Source organism: Lagenorhynchus albirostris, chromosome 16 (assembly GCF_949774975.1).
Source record: "Lagenorhynchus albirostris chromosome 16, mLagAlb1.1, whole genome shotgun sequence".
Lineage (NCBI taxonomy): Eukaryota > Metazoa > Chordata > Mammalia > Artiodactyla > Delphinidae > Lagenorhynchus > Lagenorhynchus albirostris.
In genome coordinates, this window is record NC_083110.1 from 49419012 (window position 1) to 49435944 (window position 16933).

Genomic DNA, 16933 nt, shown 5'->3' on the forward strand with positions numbered 1-16933 from the left:
ATAAAAATGTTGTGTTTTCATATAAGGTTACAGGGAAGTTTGATTTGTAAATTATACATGTGTATTACATTGATAAAACAAATATTAAGAAGAAGAGAAATAATACTTCTCTTAAACACTGCTACTATTAAATAGTCTGGGAAAACTCTGTGAAGGAGTTAGTAGGTAAGTCCTGAAGAATCAGGTAACATCGGTTTGGTTGGAGAGTAGGAACTGGAAAAAAATATTTGAGCCAGGATGAAGAGCATGAGGGAGGAAAACAGATTGGAAAAGGCGAGGCATTCTTGAGGATAATTGAGTAAGTCAGTTGGCTAGAGAAGAGCAACAAGAGAGCAGCACCAGTTACAGTTTGCAGGTTGAACTCAAGTTATATAAACACGTGAAGCCAGGTGGTAGGAAGAAATTAGTTCTCGAGCAGGCAAATAATGATCAAATTAGTGCTTAAGGAAAATTCACTATGAGCATGTCAAGGTAAAGGGAAACATCTCTATGCTGTCCTCTAAATAGGGTGGTAATTGAGGGAACGGAAGGATGGGAATGTGGAAAGACTGGGTGGGAGGAACATTGAGAAGCAGCTGTTTGGGGCTTGGTGAGTAAATATGTGAAGCAGGAGAGACAGGTAGGTTAAAATAATGCTTGCATTTTGAGCCTATTTGGGAATGATATGGTATCATTTCTAAATTTAATTTTTAAAAAGTAAGACAGGTATTCAGTATTTTGTTGAAGGAGAATAGATAAGAGAGTCTTGACATATATGAACAAAAGGAGGTGCTCGGGATATTCAACATCTGTTGGAAGTATGGAACTTGAGCTCAGCAGAGAGATGCAATGTGTGTTTGTGTATATATATGTTATCTGCCTATATGTTAGTTTTGAAGTCACAAAAGTGGATGAGATCTTCAAGGAAGGCGGCCTGTAGAAAAGGTCAGAGGGTGCAGAGAGCAGAGCAAAGGAGAATACTCAGATGTAGAGGTAGTTGGCAAAAGAAAAATATCTTGGGGACAAAGGGAGTTGATAGAAAAAAAGAAAAACCAGGAAAGGAAATTTTCAAGGAGGCAGCGTCAGGCAGCACTGATAAACTGCTGCAGAGCAATGAGGAGAAAAATGACTTTAAAAGTAAGATTTTTTAAATTTTAGCTCTCAAAAAATTTTTAAATCTATTCATTATGGAAGTTATGGATGATTTGAGGAGTTCAGTCGAGTAAAAGAAGCAAAAATATGTGACAGAAATAATGTCAACTGTGATTTCTTAGTTTTTCCAGTTGGAAGAAGAGGTTGTGTATCTGCTAACAGCTTGAAAAGACAATAGGTTAAGCCAAGGTTTGGGGGCTTTTTAGCTGTGAGAAGCGTAGCCGTGTTTTCAGTTGGAGGAGGGTCATGCCGCCGAGCAGGATGAAGGAGATGAGCGGAAAGGGTGTCTCAGGAGCAGCAGGACAAGATGAAGAAATGAAAGCCGTGGAAAGGAACAGTTGTGCTCAGATACAGCAGGAAAAGGAGACGAGAAAAATGTCAAGGGAAATATTTACGTTTTTTATCTAGGAAAAATGGTCTAAATTTCTCAGAAGAGAAGACTGGAGATTGTTTCTTTCATAGGAAAGAGCCAGCGTTGTGGTAGAGATTTTGAAAGCAATAGCTGGCTGCATCAGCTATTGCTGTATAACAAACCACCCCTAGCTTTCATGCCGAACACAATAGTAAAAGCACTTATTATTCCTCACAGTTCTGTGTGGCTCACAGATCCAGGTGGGTCTGCTGGTCTTGGCTGGGCTCGCTCTGGTGACTGCAGTCAGAGGCTGGTCAGTTGCTGCCCTGCCGATCCTGGCCTGGGTTCTGTCCTGTTGGGTTGGACTGTCCATGACCTAGTGTGAGATGGCCTCAGTAGGGCAGCTTGGCTCCTTGGACATAGTGTCCTCCAGACTCGTTCTAATGGTGGCAGGATTCCAAGAAAGCACACCAAAGCACGTGATATGCCTCATAAGGCTTGCGCTCAGAGCTAAGCAGTGTCACTTGTGCCACATCCTTTTGGCCCGAGCACATTTCAGGGCTGGCCCATATTCTCAGAGTAGAGAAATAGACTCCATCCGTTTATCAAAGTTCTGTTCAGAGGGGCAAGATTGTAGAGAGAGCTGGGGACGGGACCATTTTTGTAATCTGTGTTCCACTGGGACAGGCTAGAAATAGATGTGCTCCACTCGCAGAGCAGTTGGGTGTGGTACTTGTGCCAAAACTGTGTATGTTCTATATTTTGTAGTATATGTGAGATGCAGATCTTGAATGGTTTACCTATTGGATTTTGATGTCTTCATTGTTTGTATATTCTCTTTTTTCCTCTTTGGAAGGTTGGATAACACATTAGAGGAAATTATATTTAAGTTGGTCCCTGGACTACGAGAACGTAAGTTGCTCTTTGGGTTCTTGCAGAGTTTTGTGTTTTGTGAAATCACCATTTCTGTTAAAGACTTCATGATTGTGTTTCTATTACTTTTATAATTTTTTCTTTTAAATTAGAAGAACTTGAGCGTGAGTCTGAATTTTGGAAGAAAAACAAGCCTCAAGAAAATGGACAAGGTGATTTTTTTTTACTTCTATATCTGATGGAATCTCTCAAATTGGTCAGCTTTTTGTAGCTGTGGTGAACTAATCTGTCTCTTCAAGCTCAAGTTTCTCCTGTACAAGGGGTAAAATTCCTGTACCCCTTTACATTCTGAACCTTTCTCTGATTATGAACTTTTTATATAGAATCATGAGATTTTATATAAATGCATGTAAATCTGGAGTCAGTCCAGTTGAAGGTAATTGGAAATAGAGGAAATTGGGAAGAGAAAAAGGAGATAAAACAGAAAAGTGACCGTTGATTATAGCAATATTAGCTGGAGAGCTAAAGGAGACTGAAGTCAGAAGTAGCCATAGCCTGCAACTAAACAGTGAGGCATTTGCTGTTGTATTTTATTTTGTGTGTTTAATAGGAGAGGGAACTGGGATGTGGCTGAGAGCCAGATCAGAGGATCTTGCCGTGCTCTGATAACCTGGAACGACCTTTTCATAGGTAGAGCTCAGATGATACAAATTTATATATCCTAAAATTTGAAAAATATTTTTAGACACTTATGGGAATTTTCCCCATCACCTATGCTAAGTGACCAAATTTCCCTTTTGGGTCCCTCAGAAATCAGCAATTTTTAATAATTAAGGAAAGTGGCAAACATTACTGGGCAGAGTAATGTTTTTAGCATGTATATAATTCACACAAAAGAAAAAAAAGTACAACATATCTGAAATTATAAGTAGTATCCTTTCCTATTGACATTAAATATGAGGTTTGTTTCAAGATGGCCTAAAAATACCATTGAAATCTTTCAAGGATATATGTCTGTTTTTATAGGCTCACTTGTGAGCTCAGTCTTCCATCCCTGGTTTTCCCATACGATTCACAGGATTGTCAATTACATATCATTAAAATGGCTTTCTCACTTCATATGTAAAATGGGGATCAGAGTTTTTTTAGTTCAACTTAACTGTGCAGGGCTGGCTTCCTATAGCAGGGGAGGTTTGAGAATAGTTTTGAATGATTGGAATAAGGTAGCAAGGGATTATTTTTAATCTATAATCAAAACACTGAAATGGGCAAAGAAGCCAAGTCTGGCAAAAAACGACTTAACTAAAGGCTTGTTTTACCCAAGTGTAAATTGCAATTTAGACAGTAGTGCTATACTAAAAATATAGGTAAAATTGACTGAATGTTCCAGTTTTTGCCTGCTTTTTCAAGAGGACAGGAGCCAGGGCTTGTCATCAGAAGCTATGGGGTCGGGTTAGTCCATGACTGTGTGTCTTACAGATTGACTAGCGAAGGACTGTAGCCTACTTTGCGTTTATCTCCCTTTTCCCATATTTCTGCCTTTTAAAAGTATTTTATCATATTTGGTCTTTAGTTTGGGTGAAGAATTTGGACCTTTTCTTGGAGCTGGATCTTGGTTCATAGAAGGCAGCTCCTGTCTATGTGGGTTCCATACAAAAAGGCAGAAGAGAGAGCCCACCTGCCCTGTATGATAACATCTGTAATGCTTTTGCTACAGTCATTAAAGAGGAGCTAAGTGGTCTTTTTTTTCCCTGGGATTTTCTATACTGTAATGCTTGGCTGACTAATTCTTTCAAGTTTCAGCTTACAGACATTTTATCTGGAAATCTCCCCTGAATCTCTGCTTCACCCCAAAGTTTGGGTTTATTAACTCTGTTATATGTGCCCACCTGGTCTATCTTACCTCTTATATCAAAGTCCTTATCGACATCTCCGTCTGTTTTCTTTACTTGCCTGTACCTCCTCCTAAATACTCTGACACGATGAGGGTGAGGATGATAACACTACAGTTTCAATATTGTTTCCTCAGGCTTAGTCTTAACAGAGTTCAAGGCACTCAGTAAATGAATGAATCAACAAATATAGTTGCATTATATGTAGGCTTCTGGTATTTCATAGGTTAAATACATTTGTTTATAGTATGCTACTCAGATTTCTTTGATGATGTTTTAATGCTACATAGTTACATACATGTTAAAAAAGCTAATTCATTCTGCTTATTTCACTAGCTAATTTTATGAATATCTAATAATTTGAAATTTTGAGAACTTAGAGAATATTTTAGTTTGAAAAGAGTACTTGGTTTTAAGTTTTGAATATATATAGAATTTGGAAGTATTTTTATATCTTATCAATTTCTAAGTGGTCTCATCACTAATGGCAGTCATTTTTGTGACCAAATATAGCTAGTCCTGAGTCTTTCATTTGGATGTCCCAGTGAGCCTAGAAGTCGTAAGCTATGCTCATAAGTCACTGATGGGTTTTTTAAAAATATTTCCATTGTTGAGTGGTTGGGACATTTAAAGGTACTAAAAGTTTCAGTTATATATTCTTCATCAAAAACTGTTAAGAAATGTTTTTTAAAGTTTATTTTTGTTTTCATGGTTAGTATATTGTTGCTTAACTATAAAATCAACTGAGTTAACTTAGCTTTATTTAAATTATACAGATGATACTTCAAAAGTTGACAAACCTAAAGTAGATGAAGAAGGTGATGAAAATCAAGATGATAAAGACTATCACAGAAGTGACCCACAAATTGCTATATGTCTAGATTGTTTACGAAATAATGGACAATCAGGGGACAATGTAGTAAAGGTGAGTGGACGAGTACAGTTGTTTTTTTCATAATCATTTTATAGTAAACCTTTCATAACATGTTGATGAATTTTCCTACTGTTTCAGAATGTTTGCTTTCAAATTTTTTATTAAACAAATAGAATGTCATTCTCCGACAGTCTCTTACCTGCAAATAGCCAAGCAGTTGCTTACTTCAGGCTCCTGATTTCTAAACCTCATAACTGAACCGTCCTGGGTCACTGCCACCACCTAGTGGCCAATGAGGAGAATCACGCCTCTATTTCTCCTCTTTCAACCTCCTTTTATACCTTTGTTGGGAGTTCATATACACTGTTTTTCCCTTTTTAAGTGTAGTCACCAACTCAGACTCAGATCGTTTCATGTTGGAAAACATCCTCAACCTTTTATTCATCCTCTTCTGATTTTCTCTTTTGTTTCTCTGTTTTTATTTGCAATTCAAAAAAGCTATCCATGTCATGGCTAATACATTTTATGAACAACATAATTGGTTTTGATGGATGTCATAAAGTACCCGTGAACTTTTCCTTTACTTCCTCTGTGTGATCTGTAGGCCAGTGAGTTGAATTTTTTTTTTTTTTTTGCGGTACACGGGCCTCTCACTGTTGTGGCCTTTCCCGTTGCGGAGTGCAGGCTCAGCGGCCATGGCTCACAGGCCTAGCCACTCAGCGGCATGTGGGATCTTCCCAGACCGGGGCACGAACCCGTGTCCCCTGCATCAGCAGGTGGACTCTGAACCACTGCGCCACCAGGGAAGCCCAAGTTTTTTTACTAATACATTTAATTTTTTAACTGTATTTAAAAAATTCATTTAATGAATTTTTTACTAATACATTTAATGAAAATTTTCCTGTCAGGAAGTTAAAAACAAAATTTTTCAACTCTGATTAAGTTTTCCCAGCATCTTGCAAAAAGAAATATGTATTAGCATAGTGATTCAATGAATATTTATCCACTATGTGGATATTAGTCAGTGAAGATGTAAATAATAAATTTTTTCACTCAGGGACTTTTGGTTGGGTCTTACACATACAAACAGTTATAATACAATAAGGTATTTCATTTAGTTAAGAGAGGTTGGTTGGACAAGGCATGTAATAGAGTACAGCAGTATTTAGAGAAGTGGCCACTGTACCTATTTATCCTTCCAGGCTTCCCTGTTGGCTTTTATGCTCTGGTGCAGCACCCTTTCCTTTTTGTCAGTCTTTTCATCAATTTTTAATAACTTTACATTTCTCTCTTATTCCCAGTCATTTCTGTAATCCTCTTTTGGGGATGTTTTTCTTAATAGAGATTATGATCATTCTTTAGCTCTCTAGTACATGAGTTATTATCTTGTAGTGAAAATTAAGTCAATAGAAAGGTGGAATATCTCTTCATAAATAAATGTGAAGTCTACTTCTCTGCAGGCTTTCTAGTATGAAAGTTATAAAACATTGCATTTTAGAAATTCATCTGAAAAATTAACTACCCCCTGCCTTGATATTCTTTTTGGCATCTTGGACGCTTTGCCATTCCAGTTGACTTTTTATCTTTTCACTCTTTCCTTTAAAATAGACTTTTGTCCATCCTTGTACCTTCATTCTTAAAACCACTTTTACAGCCTACATGACATATACTGTGCTCCCCAGTTCTCACCTTTTCTCTCTGGCCACTCCTATACTGTCTCCACTGACTCTACTTCTTCCTGTCTTCTGCTTTATATATGTGAGTATAGCTAATACCTAGTCCTCCACTCAATTATTCTCTCTCTACAGTCATCCTAGGAGGTCACTTCTATTTTTTGTGTTTTCAGCTATGCAAAGAACTTTCAAATCCCACTTTCCAAACCTGCCATCTCTCCCAAGTGGAAGTATTATATCTCTAACGACTTTCAGTATCCTAGTTGGGAGTTTCACTAATACATAAAACTTAACACGTTTAAAGACAAATTCGTCATATTGTACTTCCAGACTAAGTTTACTCCAAACATGCTGTTTCAGTTATCACTACCATCCTTTTTTTCTTTTTTAAGTTTTATTTACTTATTTTTATTTAACACCTTTCTTGGAGTATAATTGCTTTACAATGGTGTGTTAGTTTCTGCTGTATAACAAAGTGAATCAACTATGCGTATACGTATATCCCCGTATCCCCTCCCTATCCCACCCGTCTACGTGGTCACAAAGCACCAAGCTGATCTCCCTGTGCTATGCAGCTGCTTCCCACTAGCTGTCTATTTTACATCTGGTTCACTACTATCTTTCAGCCAATCATAGAATTCAAAATCTTGAACATTTTTTACCTTCTACCCTTCCCCTTCAACCAGTCATAAGTCCTGCAAAATTCCCCTCAGTCCACTGCTGCTCACCTTATATCTAGATTTTTGAAAGTAGTCTGAACTGTTTCCTGTATCCTTAATTTCTTTTATTATGCAGGGCTGAGGCTTCAGCCTGAGTGTGTGCAAGCACTCATGGCCACTCTCAGGGTCAAGTAGTAGGCACTTTGGGCGCTGTGGGCCATATGGGCTTTGTTGCAACTACTCAGCTTGCTTATTTTAGCAGTAAAGCAGCCATAGACGATAGTGAACAAACTGGCTTGGCTGTGTTCCAATTAAACTTTACTAACGAAAATAGATAGCCAGATTTGGCTTGAGGGCTATGGCCATAGTTTGCCACATTCTAGAATCAAGTATTAACTCCTTGTGTTAGCATTCAAGCTCTTTCACTAACCCCTATCTTGATGAGTTTATCTTCCATTATTCCCATCAATGAATCTGTCTCTCAAGACACAGGATTATTGTCATTTATTTGTGAATACCAGCATAAAAGTTGGCACCCATATTTGACAAAGGATTTGCATCCAGAATATATAAAGGCTTGTATTAAGAATATTTAAAACCCTCTAAAACTTTGAATAATCCTTCCTTTTTGGCATGTTCTTCCCTGTTCTCACGACTGTCCTAGACTTCTGTCAAGACCCAAGAGACCTCTATTTTTTGTGACGTTTTTTTCCACCTTAGTGAATCCCTTCTGAAATTCTAAGACTTGCATTTATTTATTAAATCAGCATTTATTGTGTTCCTAAAGGTACCAGGCACTGATATTGTCTTTTATCTTTTTTGGTGTGTGTTTTTTCCTTGAAACTGGATTACATACCGCTTAAAGACAGAAAAATTATGCCTGCATTCCTTTACAGCCTTCTCAACCATCTCATTCCTCTGTAGTAGGATGAGATTCTCAAATGTGGTGGTGTAGTAGTTGCATGTATGGTTTATACAGTATACCTACTTCAGTTCAAAAGTCAAGAGCAAGAAGGTAATGAAAATAGTAGAGTAAGGACTGCCAAAAATTTGCTCCTCCATAAAAGCAGTGAAAAAACTGGCAAAAACTTTCAGAGTCAATTAGTAGGCCCTAAACTGTCACCTTTGGCTGACCTTGAGGCTCTGCACAAGCAGGAAGTGAAGACTTAGGCAGAGTTGTCAACAACCTGGTTGAGTGTTGGAGGTGTGCCCCAAAACTCATATAGAGTCCCTCAGCAAAGACCAGGAGACTTAACTGGGTCCAGGTGTATAAGGAAATCTCTGTGCAGTTGTTAGCTGACCACTAGGTAGAAACTTCAGTGGCCACATACTGTAAAGAATACAGGCTTTACAGAATTAGTTTAGGAAAGTTGTTAAACAATGAGAAACAAGAAAAAGCCACAACAGCAATCCCTGAGGAGCAAGCAGGAGTTTGATTTCCAGTGTTACCACATTATTTTAAATGTTCAGTTTTCAACAAAATATTATGAGACAGATAGAAACAAGAAAGTATAGCCCATATATAGGAAAAGAAGCGGTCAATAGAAAATGTCCCTGAAGATGCCCAGACACTGAACTTGACTAAATATACATTTTAAAATCATCCATTTAAAATATGTGCAAAGACTACAGTAATCAAAACAGTATGGTACTGGCACAAAAACAGAAATATAGATCAATGGAACAGGATAGAAGTCCAGAGATAAACCCACATACCTAGGGTCAACTAATCTGTGACAAAGGAGGCAAGGTATACAGTGGAGAAAAGACAGGTCTCTTCAATAAGTGGTGCTGGGAAAACTGGAAAGTTACACGTTAAAAAATGAAATTAGAACACTCCCTAATACCATACATAAAAATAAACTCAAAATGGATTAAAGACCTAAATGTTAAGGCCAAATACTATAAAACTCTTAGAGGAAAACATAGGTAGAACACTCTGACATAAATCACAGCAGTATCTTTTTTGATTCACCTCCTAGAGTAATGAAAATAAAAATAAACAAATGGGACCTAATTAAACTTAAAAGCTTTTGCACGGCAAAGGAAACCATAAACAAAATGAAAAGACAACCCACAGAATGGGAGAAAATATTTGCAACTGAAGCAACTGACAACTGATTAATCTCCAAGATACACAAACGGCTCATGCAGCTCAATATCAAAAAAAAAAAAAAAAGACCCAATCAAAAAATGGGTGGAAGATCTAAATAGACATTTCTCCAAAAAAGACATACAGATGGCCAAAAAGCACCTGAAAAGATGCTCAACATCACTAATTATTAGAGAAATGCAAATCAAAACTACAATGAGGTATCACCTCACACCAGTCAGAATGACCATCATCAAAAAATCTACAAACAATAAATGCTAGAGAGGGTGTGGAGAAAAGGGAACTCTCTTGCACTGTTGGTGGGGATGTAAATTGGTACATACATCTGGAGAGTACTGTAATTTGAAAAGATACATGCACCCTCTTGTTCATCACAGCCCTATTTACAATAGCCAAGACATCTAAGCAAATTAAATGTCCATCAGCAGAGGAATGGATAAAGAAGATGTGGTACGTATATACAATGGAATATTACTCAGCCATAAAAAAAGCACAAAATAATGCCATCTGCAGCAACATGGATGGACTGAGAGATTATCATGCTAAGTGAAGTAAGCCAGAGAAAGACAAATATCATATGATGTCACTTAACGTGGAATCTAAAAAAAATGGTACAAATGAACTTATTTACAAAACAGCAGTAGAGTCACAGATGTAAAAAGCAAACTTATGGTTACCAAAGGTGAAGGGAGGGGGAGAAGATAAATTAGGAAATTAGGATTAACAAATACACACTAATATATATAAAATAGATAGCTAATAAGAACCTGCTGTACAGCTCAAAGAATGGATATAGGTATATGTATAACTGATTCACTTTGCTGTACAGCTGAAACTAACAACACTGTAAATTAACTATAATCCAATAAAAAAATGTTTTAATGTGCAAAGAACTAAAAGAAATTATACCTAAACATCTACATGAAAGTACAAGAACAATCTCACCACCTAGAGAATATTAATTAAAAGATAGAGATTATTTTTTTAAATGTTCTGGAGTTAAAAAGTGCAATAAATGAAATGAAAAATTAACTGAAGAGATTCAGTGGCAGATTTGAGTCATAGGAAATGAACCCCAAAACTTGAAGATAGATTGAGATTACGCAGTTTGAGGAACAGAAAGAAAAGTAATGAAGAAAAATGAGTGGATACCTGTAGGATAGCATCAGACTTACCAACATACACATAATGGAAGTCCCCAAAGAAGACGAGAAAAGGACAGAAAGTATATTTGAAGTTTTTGGCCAAAAACTTCCCAAATTTGATGAAAAACATTAAATATCCCATAAGTTCAACAAACTCCAGATATGATAAACTCAAAGAAATTCATAGCTAGACTCATCATGATCAAACCATTAAAAGACAGAAAATCTTGAAAGCAACAATAAAGAAGTGACTCATCAGTCACAAGGGATGTTCAATAAGGTTAGTAGCTGATTTCTCATCAGAAGCTATAAAGGCCAGAAGGCAGTAGGATGACATATGCAAAGTGCTGAAAGAAAAAAACCTGTCAACCAAGAATTCTATGTCCGTCAAAAACTTACACCCTTCAAAAAGGAAGGAGAATTTAAAATACTGCCAGGTAAACAAAATGTAAGAGACTGTGTCACTACCAGACCTTCTCTGCAAATAATGAAGGGCGTCCTTCAGGCTTAAACAAAACGACACTTAGTACTCAAATCCACATTAATAAATAGAGACCACTAGTAAAGGTAACTGTACAGGTAAATATAAAAGGCAAAAGTAAAGTATGTTTTGTGTGTAAACTTTTTTTCTCCTATCTGCTTTAAAAGATGACTGCATAAAGCAGTAACTCTAAATTTATGTTAATGGGCACACTAAGTATAAAGATGTAATTTGAGACAGTAACAGCCGGGGGCAGGGGGAAGCAGCTACATAGGAGCAAATTTTTCTGTGCTATTGGAATTAAGATAGTATTATTCCAGAGTAGACTGTTATAAATTTAGATGTCAGTTATAATCTTCAGGGAAGTCACAAAGAAAGTCACTTGAAAATACACAGTAAAAGAAATGACAAGGCAGTTAAAGAGGAATTTTGTAGTATATCATTTCAACACAAAATAAAACAGTAATTGAGAAACAGGAACAAAAAGGCCTAAGATACAACAGAAAACAAATTTTTTAAATGGCAGATATAAATCCTACCCTAACAGTAATTATCTTGAAATGGATTAAACTCTCCAGTTAAAGGCAAGTGTTGGCAGACTGCATTAAAAATACATGATACAACTCTTATGTTGTCTGCAAGAGACATAGCTTAGATTCAAAGACACAAATGGGTTGAAAGTAGGGGAATGGAAAAAGAAATACCATGCAAACAGTAACCAAAAGAGCAGGAGTGGCAATAGACTTTCAGACAAAAATTATCAGAAACAAAGAAGGACATTTTATAATGATAAAAGTGTTAATCCATCAAAGAAATATAGCAGTTATAAATATAAATGCACCTAACAACAGAGCCCCAAAATATATGAAGCAAAAACTGACGGAATTGAAGGGAAAAATAGACAATTCAACAATAATACCACTTTCAGTAATGGACTTCAATACCACACTTTTAATAATGGATAGAACAACTAGAAAAAAAGGTCAATAAGGAAATAGAAGATTTGAACAGCACCAAAACTAGCTAGACCTAATAGACATCTCTAGACTGCTGTACCCAACAACAGCAGGATACACATTCTTTTCAAGCTCATATAGAACATTCTTCAGGACAGACCTTATGTTAGGCTACAGAAGAAGTTTCAATAAACTTAAAAGGATTGAAATCATACAAAGTATATTGTCCAACCACAATGGAATGAAATTAGAAATCAATAACAGGAGGAAATTCGTCAAAATTCACGAGTGTGTGGAAATTAAGCAACAGAGTCCTAAATTAACAATGTGTGAAAGAAGAAATCACAAGGGAAATTAGAAAATCCTTTGAGATGAATGAAAATGAAAGCACAACATGCCAAAACTAATGGGATGTGGCGAAAGCAGTGTTTAGAGGGAAATTTATACTTATGAAACACCTACATTAAAACAGAAGGAAGATCTCAGATTAATAACCTAGTCTTCTATCTTAAGAAACTAGAAAAAGGAAAAACTAAAAGGAAGTAGAAGAAAGCAATTAATAAAAAGATTTGATTGGGGAAAAATGAAAGAGAATAGAAAAGCAGCAAAGAAAGTTAATGAAACCAAATATTTGTTCTTTGAGAAGATGAAAATCAGCAAATCTTTTACTGGACAAAAAAAGAGGACTCAACTTACTAAAATCAGGAATGAAAGAAGGGATGTTACTAGCAACCTTACAGAAATAGAAAGGATTACAAGGGAATGCTATGAAAAATAGTATGCCAACAAATTAGATAACCTAGATGAAATGGAAAATTCCTAGAAAAACACAAACTACCAAAACTGACTCAAGAAGAAATATTAAAATCTGAAGACCTATAACAAGCAAAGAGATGAAATAAGTAATTTAAAAGAAAAATGTTCCCGCAAAGCAAATCCCAAATGTTTAAGTAAGAATTAACACCAGTCTTTCATAAACTCTTCCAAAAGATAGAAGAGGAATACTTCCCAACTCATTCTGTAGGCCAATTATTACCCTGATACCAAAACCAAAGACATCACAACTTCTGTGCATCAAAAGACACAATCAAGAGAGTGAAGGGCTTCCTTGGTGGCGCAGTGGTTGAGAGTCCGCCTGCCGATGCAGGGGACACGGGTTCGTGCCCCGGTCCGGGAAGATCCCACATGCTGCGGAGCGGCTAGGCCTGTGAGCCATGGCTGCTGAGCCTGCGCGTCCGGAGCCTGTGCTCCGCAACGGGAGAGGCCACAACAGTGACAGGCCCGCATACCGCCAAAAAAAAAAAAAAAGAGTGGTGAAAAGGCAACCTACAAAATGGGAGAAAATATTTGCAAATCATAACTTTAGGGTTTTTTTTGTTTGCTTTAGACTTCCTTTTTTTTTGAATTTTTTTTTTTATACAGCAGTTTCTTAGTAGTTATCTAGTTTATACATATTAGTGTATACATGTCAATCCGAGTCTCCCAATTCAACCCAACAACAACAACAACCCCCCCGCCGCTTTCCCCCCTTGGTGTCCATATGTTTGTTCTCTACATCTGTGTCTCTATTTCTGCCTTACAAACCGGTTCATCTGTACCATTTTTCTAGATTCCACATATATGTGTTAACATACAGTATTTGTTTTTCTCTTTCTGAGTTACTTCACTCTGTATGACACTCTCTAGGTCCCTCCACGTCTCTACAGATGACCCAATTTCATTCCTTTTTATGGCTGAGTAATATTCCATTGTGTGTATGTACCACATCTTCTTTATCTGTTCGTCTGTCGATGGGCATTTAGGTTGCTTCCATGACCTGGCTATTGTAAATAGTGCTGCAGTGAACATTGGGGTGCATGTGTCTTTTTGAATCATGGTTTTCTCTGGGTGTATGCCCAGTAGTGGGATTGCTGGGTCATATGGTAATTCTATTTTTAGTTTTTTAAGGAGCCTCCATAATGTTCTCCACAGTGGCTGTATCAATTTACATTCCCCCCAACAGTGCAAGAGGGTTCCCTTTTTCCACACCCTCTCCAGCATTTGCATAACTTTAGGGGTTAGTATGCAGAATATATAAAGAACTCTGAAACTCAACAACAAAAATAAATAATCCAATTAAGAATTGGGCAAAGGGGTTAAATAGACATTTCTCTAAAGGTGATATACAAATGGCCAACAGGCATATGAAAAGATGCTCAATCAACATCACTGATTATCAGAGAAATGAAAAACAAAACCACAATAATATATCACCCTTTAGGATAGCTACTATCAAAAACAAAACAGAAAAAATAGCAAGGGTCAGTAAGGACATAGAGACATGGGAACCTTTGTGCACTACTGGTGAAATTGTAAATTGTGCAACCCCTATGGAAAACAATGTGGCGATTCCTTCAAAACCTAAACAGAATTACCTTATGATCCAGCAATCTCATTTCTGGGTATCTATGCAAAAGTAATTGAAAGCAGAGTCTGGACACCCATGTTCATAGATGCACTGTTCACAATAGCCAAGGAGGTGGAAGCATTCCACATATCCATCAACAGATAACAAAATGTGGTGTATACAGTGGATACAGCCTTTAATCATTCAGCCTTTAAAAGGAAGGAAATCCTGTCATGTCCTACAACATGGATGAACTTGAGGACATTATGCTAAGTGAAATAAGCCAATCACAAAAAGACAGATACTATGTGATTCCACTTGAGGTATCTATTCAAATACATAAAAACAGTATTATGGTGGTTACCGGGGCTGGGAGGAGGGGGGGAAAAAGAGTTGTTAGTGTAAGGTTTTCAGTTTGTCCCAGTGAAAAAATTCTGAAAATCTGTTTCACAACAGTGTCAATATACACAACACTGCTGAAGTATACACTTAAAAACAGTTAAGACGGTAAGTTTTGTGTTCTGTGTTTTTTACCACAATTAAAATTGCAAAAAAAACTTTAGAAGAACGGAAAATTATGACCAGTTCTCTTCATGAATACAGATGCAAAAATCAACAAAATACTAGCCAACTGAATCCAGTAACATGTGAAAAAGGATTGTACATCATGATCAAGGTTGGTTCAATGGTGATATACCATATTACTAGAATAAAGGTGTGAAAACTACATAATCATCTCAGTAGATGAAGAGAAAGCATTTGACAAAATCCAGTACTCTTTCTTGGTAAAAACACTCAACAGATTATGACTAGAAGGGAACTGCCTCAACCTGAAAAAGGTATCTACAAAAAACCCACAGCTATCATCATAGTTAATGTTGAAAGCTTTCCCCCTTCGATCAGGAATAAGACAAGGATGTCTGCTTTCACCACTTCTATTCAATATTGTGCTAGAGTTTCTAGCTGGAGTAATTAGACAAGAAAACAAAACTAAAATCATCCAGACTAGAAAAGAAGTAAAACTGTTTCTGTTTGCACATGGTATGGTCTTGTATATAGAAAATCCTTAGGAGTCCACAGAAAAAGTATGTTAGCGAGAAAACAAGCTTAGCAAGGTTACAGGATACAAGAACTAGGAGTAAATGGGGAATGTACAATCCAAAAATGAAAGTTAAAAAAGTGATTTCATTTTACAGTAGCATCAGAAAGAATAAAATACTTAGGAGGAATATGTTTAACCAAAAAAGGTGTAAGATCTGTGTACTGAAAACTACAATACAGCAAAAGAATTTAAGAAGGCCTCAATAGATGGGAGGGCATCCCATGTTTCTGAATTAGAAGACTTACTTAATATTGCTAACATGGCAGTCCTACCCAAATTGCTCTTCATATTCAATGAAAATTCTAACCAAAATTCTAACTGCTTTTTATGGGACCTGGAATAGTCAAAAACACTCTAAAGAACAAAAACATGGAAGGACAATTTCAAAACCTGCTTCAAAGCTCTAGTAATCAAGACAGTGTGATAACTGGCATAAGCGCAGACATAAATGAGTGAAACAATTGAGATTCAGAAATAAATCCATATATCTATGATGAGTTTATTTTCGATACGGGGCAAAGTTAATTCGAGGAGAAAGAATAATCTTTCAACCAGTGATGCTAAAAGAACTGAATATCCATATGTAAAAAATGAACTCGGATCCCTACCTCATGCTATGTACAAAAATTAATTCACAACGGATCAGGTACCTAAATGTAACAGCTGAAACTATAAAACTCTTAGAAGAAAACATAGGGATAAGTTTTCATGACCTTGGATGTTGCAGTGGATTCTTAGAGGTGACACCATCAGGACAAGCATCAAAAGAAAGATAAATTAGACTATCAAAATTAAAAACTTTTGTACATCAAAGAACACTGTCAAGAAAGTGAAAAGACAACCTGCAGAATGGGAGAAAGTATTTGCAAATCACATGTATGATAAGCCTTTGTATCCAGAATGTATAAACTGCTTTTACAAGTCAACAACAAAAAGCTAATCTTTTTTTTTTTTTAAGTGGGCAAGGGATTTGAATTGTATATTTTCCCTGGAGAAACGTCTGATAGCCAATAAGCACATTAAAAGATCCTACACATCATTAGTCATTAGGGCTATGTAAATAAAAATCACCATGAGGTACCACTTCACATCCACTAGGATGGCTATAATTTTTAAAAAAGGAATGGGTAGAATGTGGAGTAATTGGAACCCTTATACATTACTGATGGGAAGGTGAAGTGCTGCAGCTGCTGTGAAAAAGTTTGGCAGTTCCTCAAAAAGTTTAACAGAGTTACCATATGACCCAACATTTCCACTCCTGAATACATGCTCAAGAGAATTGAAAACACATGTTCA

General features: G+C 36.6%; 1 protein-coding gene across 7 annotated transcripts in view; it reads left to right on the forward strand.

The window, feature by feature from the left end:
* Positions 1–16933, forward strand: part of PCGF5 (polycomb group ring finger 5) — a 117227-nt gene that overhangs the window by 74712 nt on the left and 25582 nt on the right. For 6 of the 7 annotated variants that reach the window (XM_060125842.1, XM_060125839.1, XM_060125845.1 and 3 more), the window contains exons 4-6: positions 2340–2395; positions 2509–2568; positions 5025–5173. In XM_060125842.1, coding sequence (XP_059981825.1) covers positions 2340–2395; positions 2509–2568; positions 5025–5173 — 265 coding nt within the window. The remainder of the gene's footprint in view (positions 1–2339; positions 2396–2508; positions 2569–5024; positions 5174–16933) is intronic. The other variant, XM_060125843.1, reaches the window with a different exon arrangement.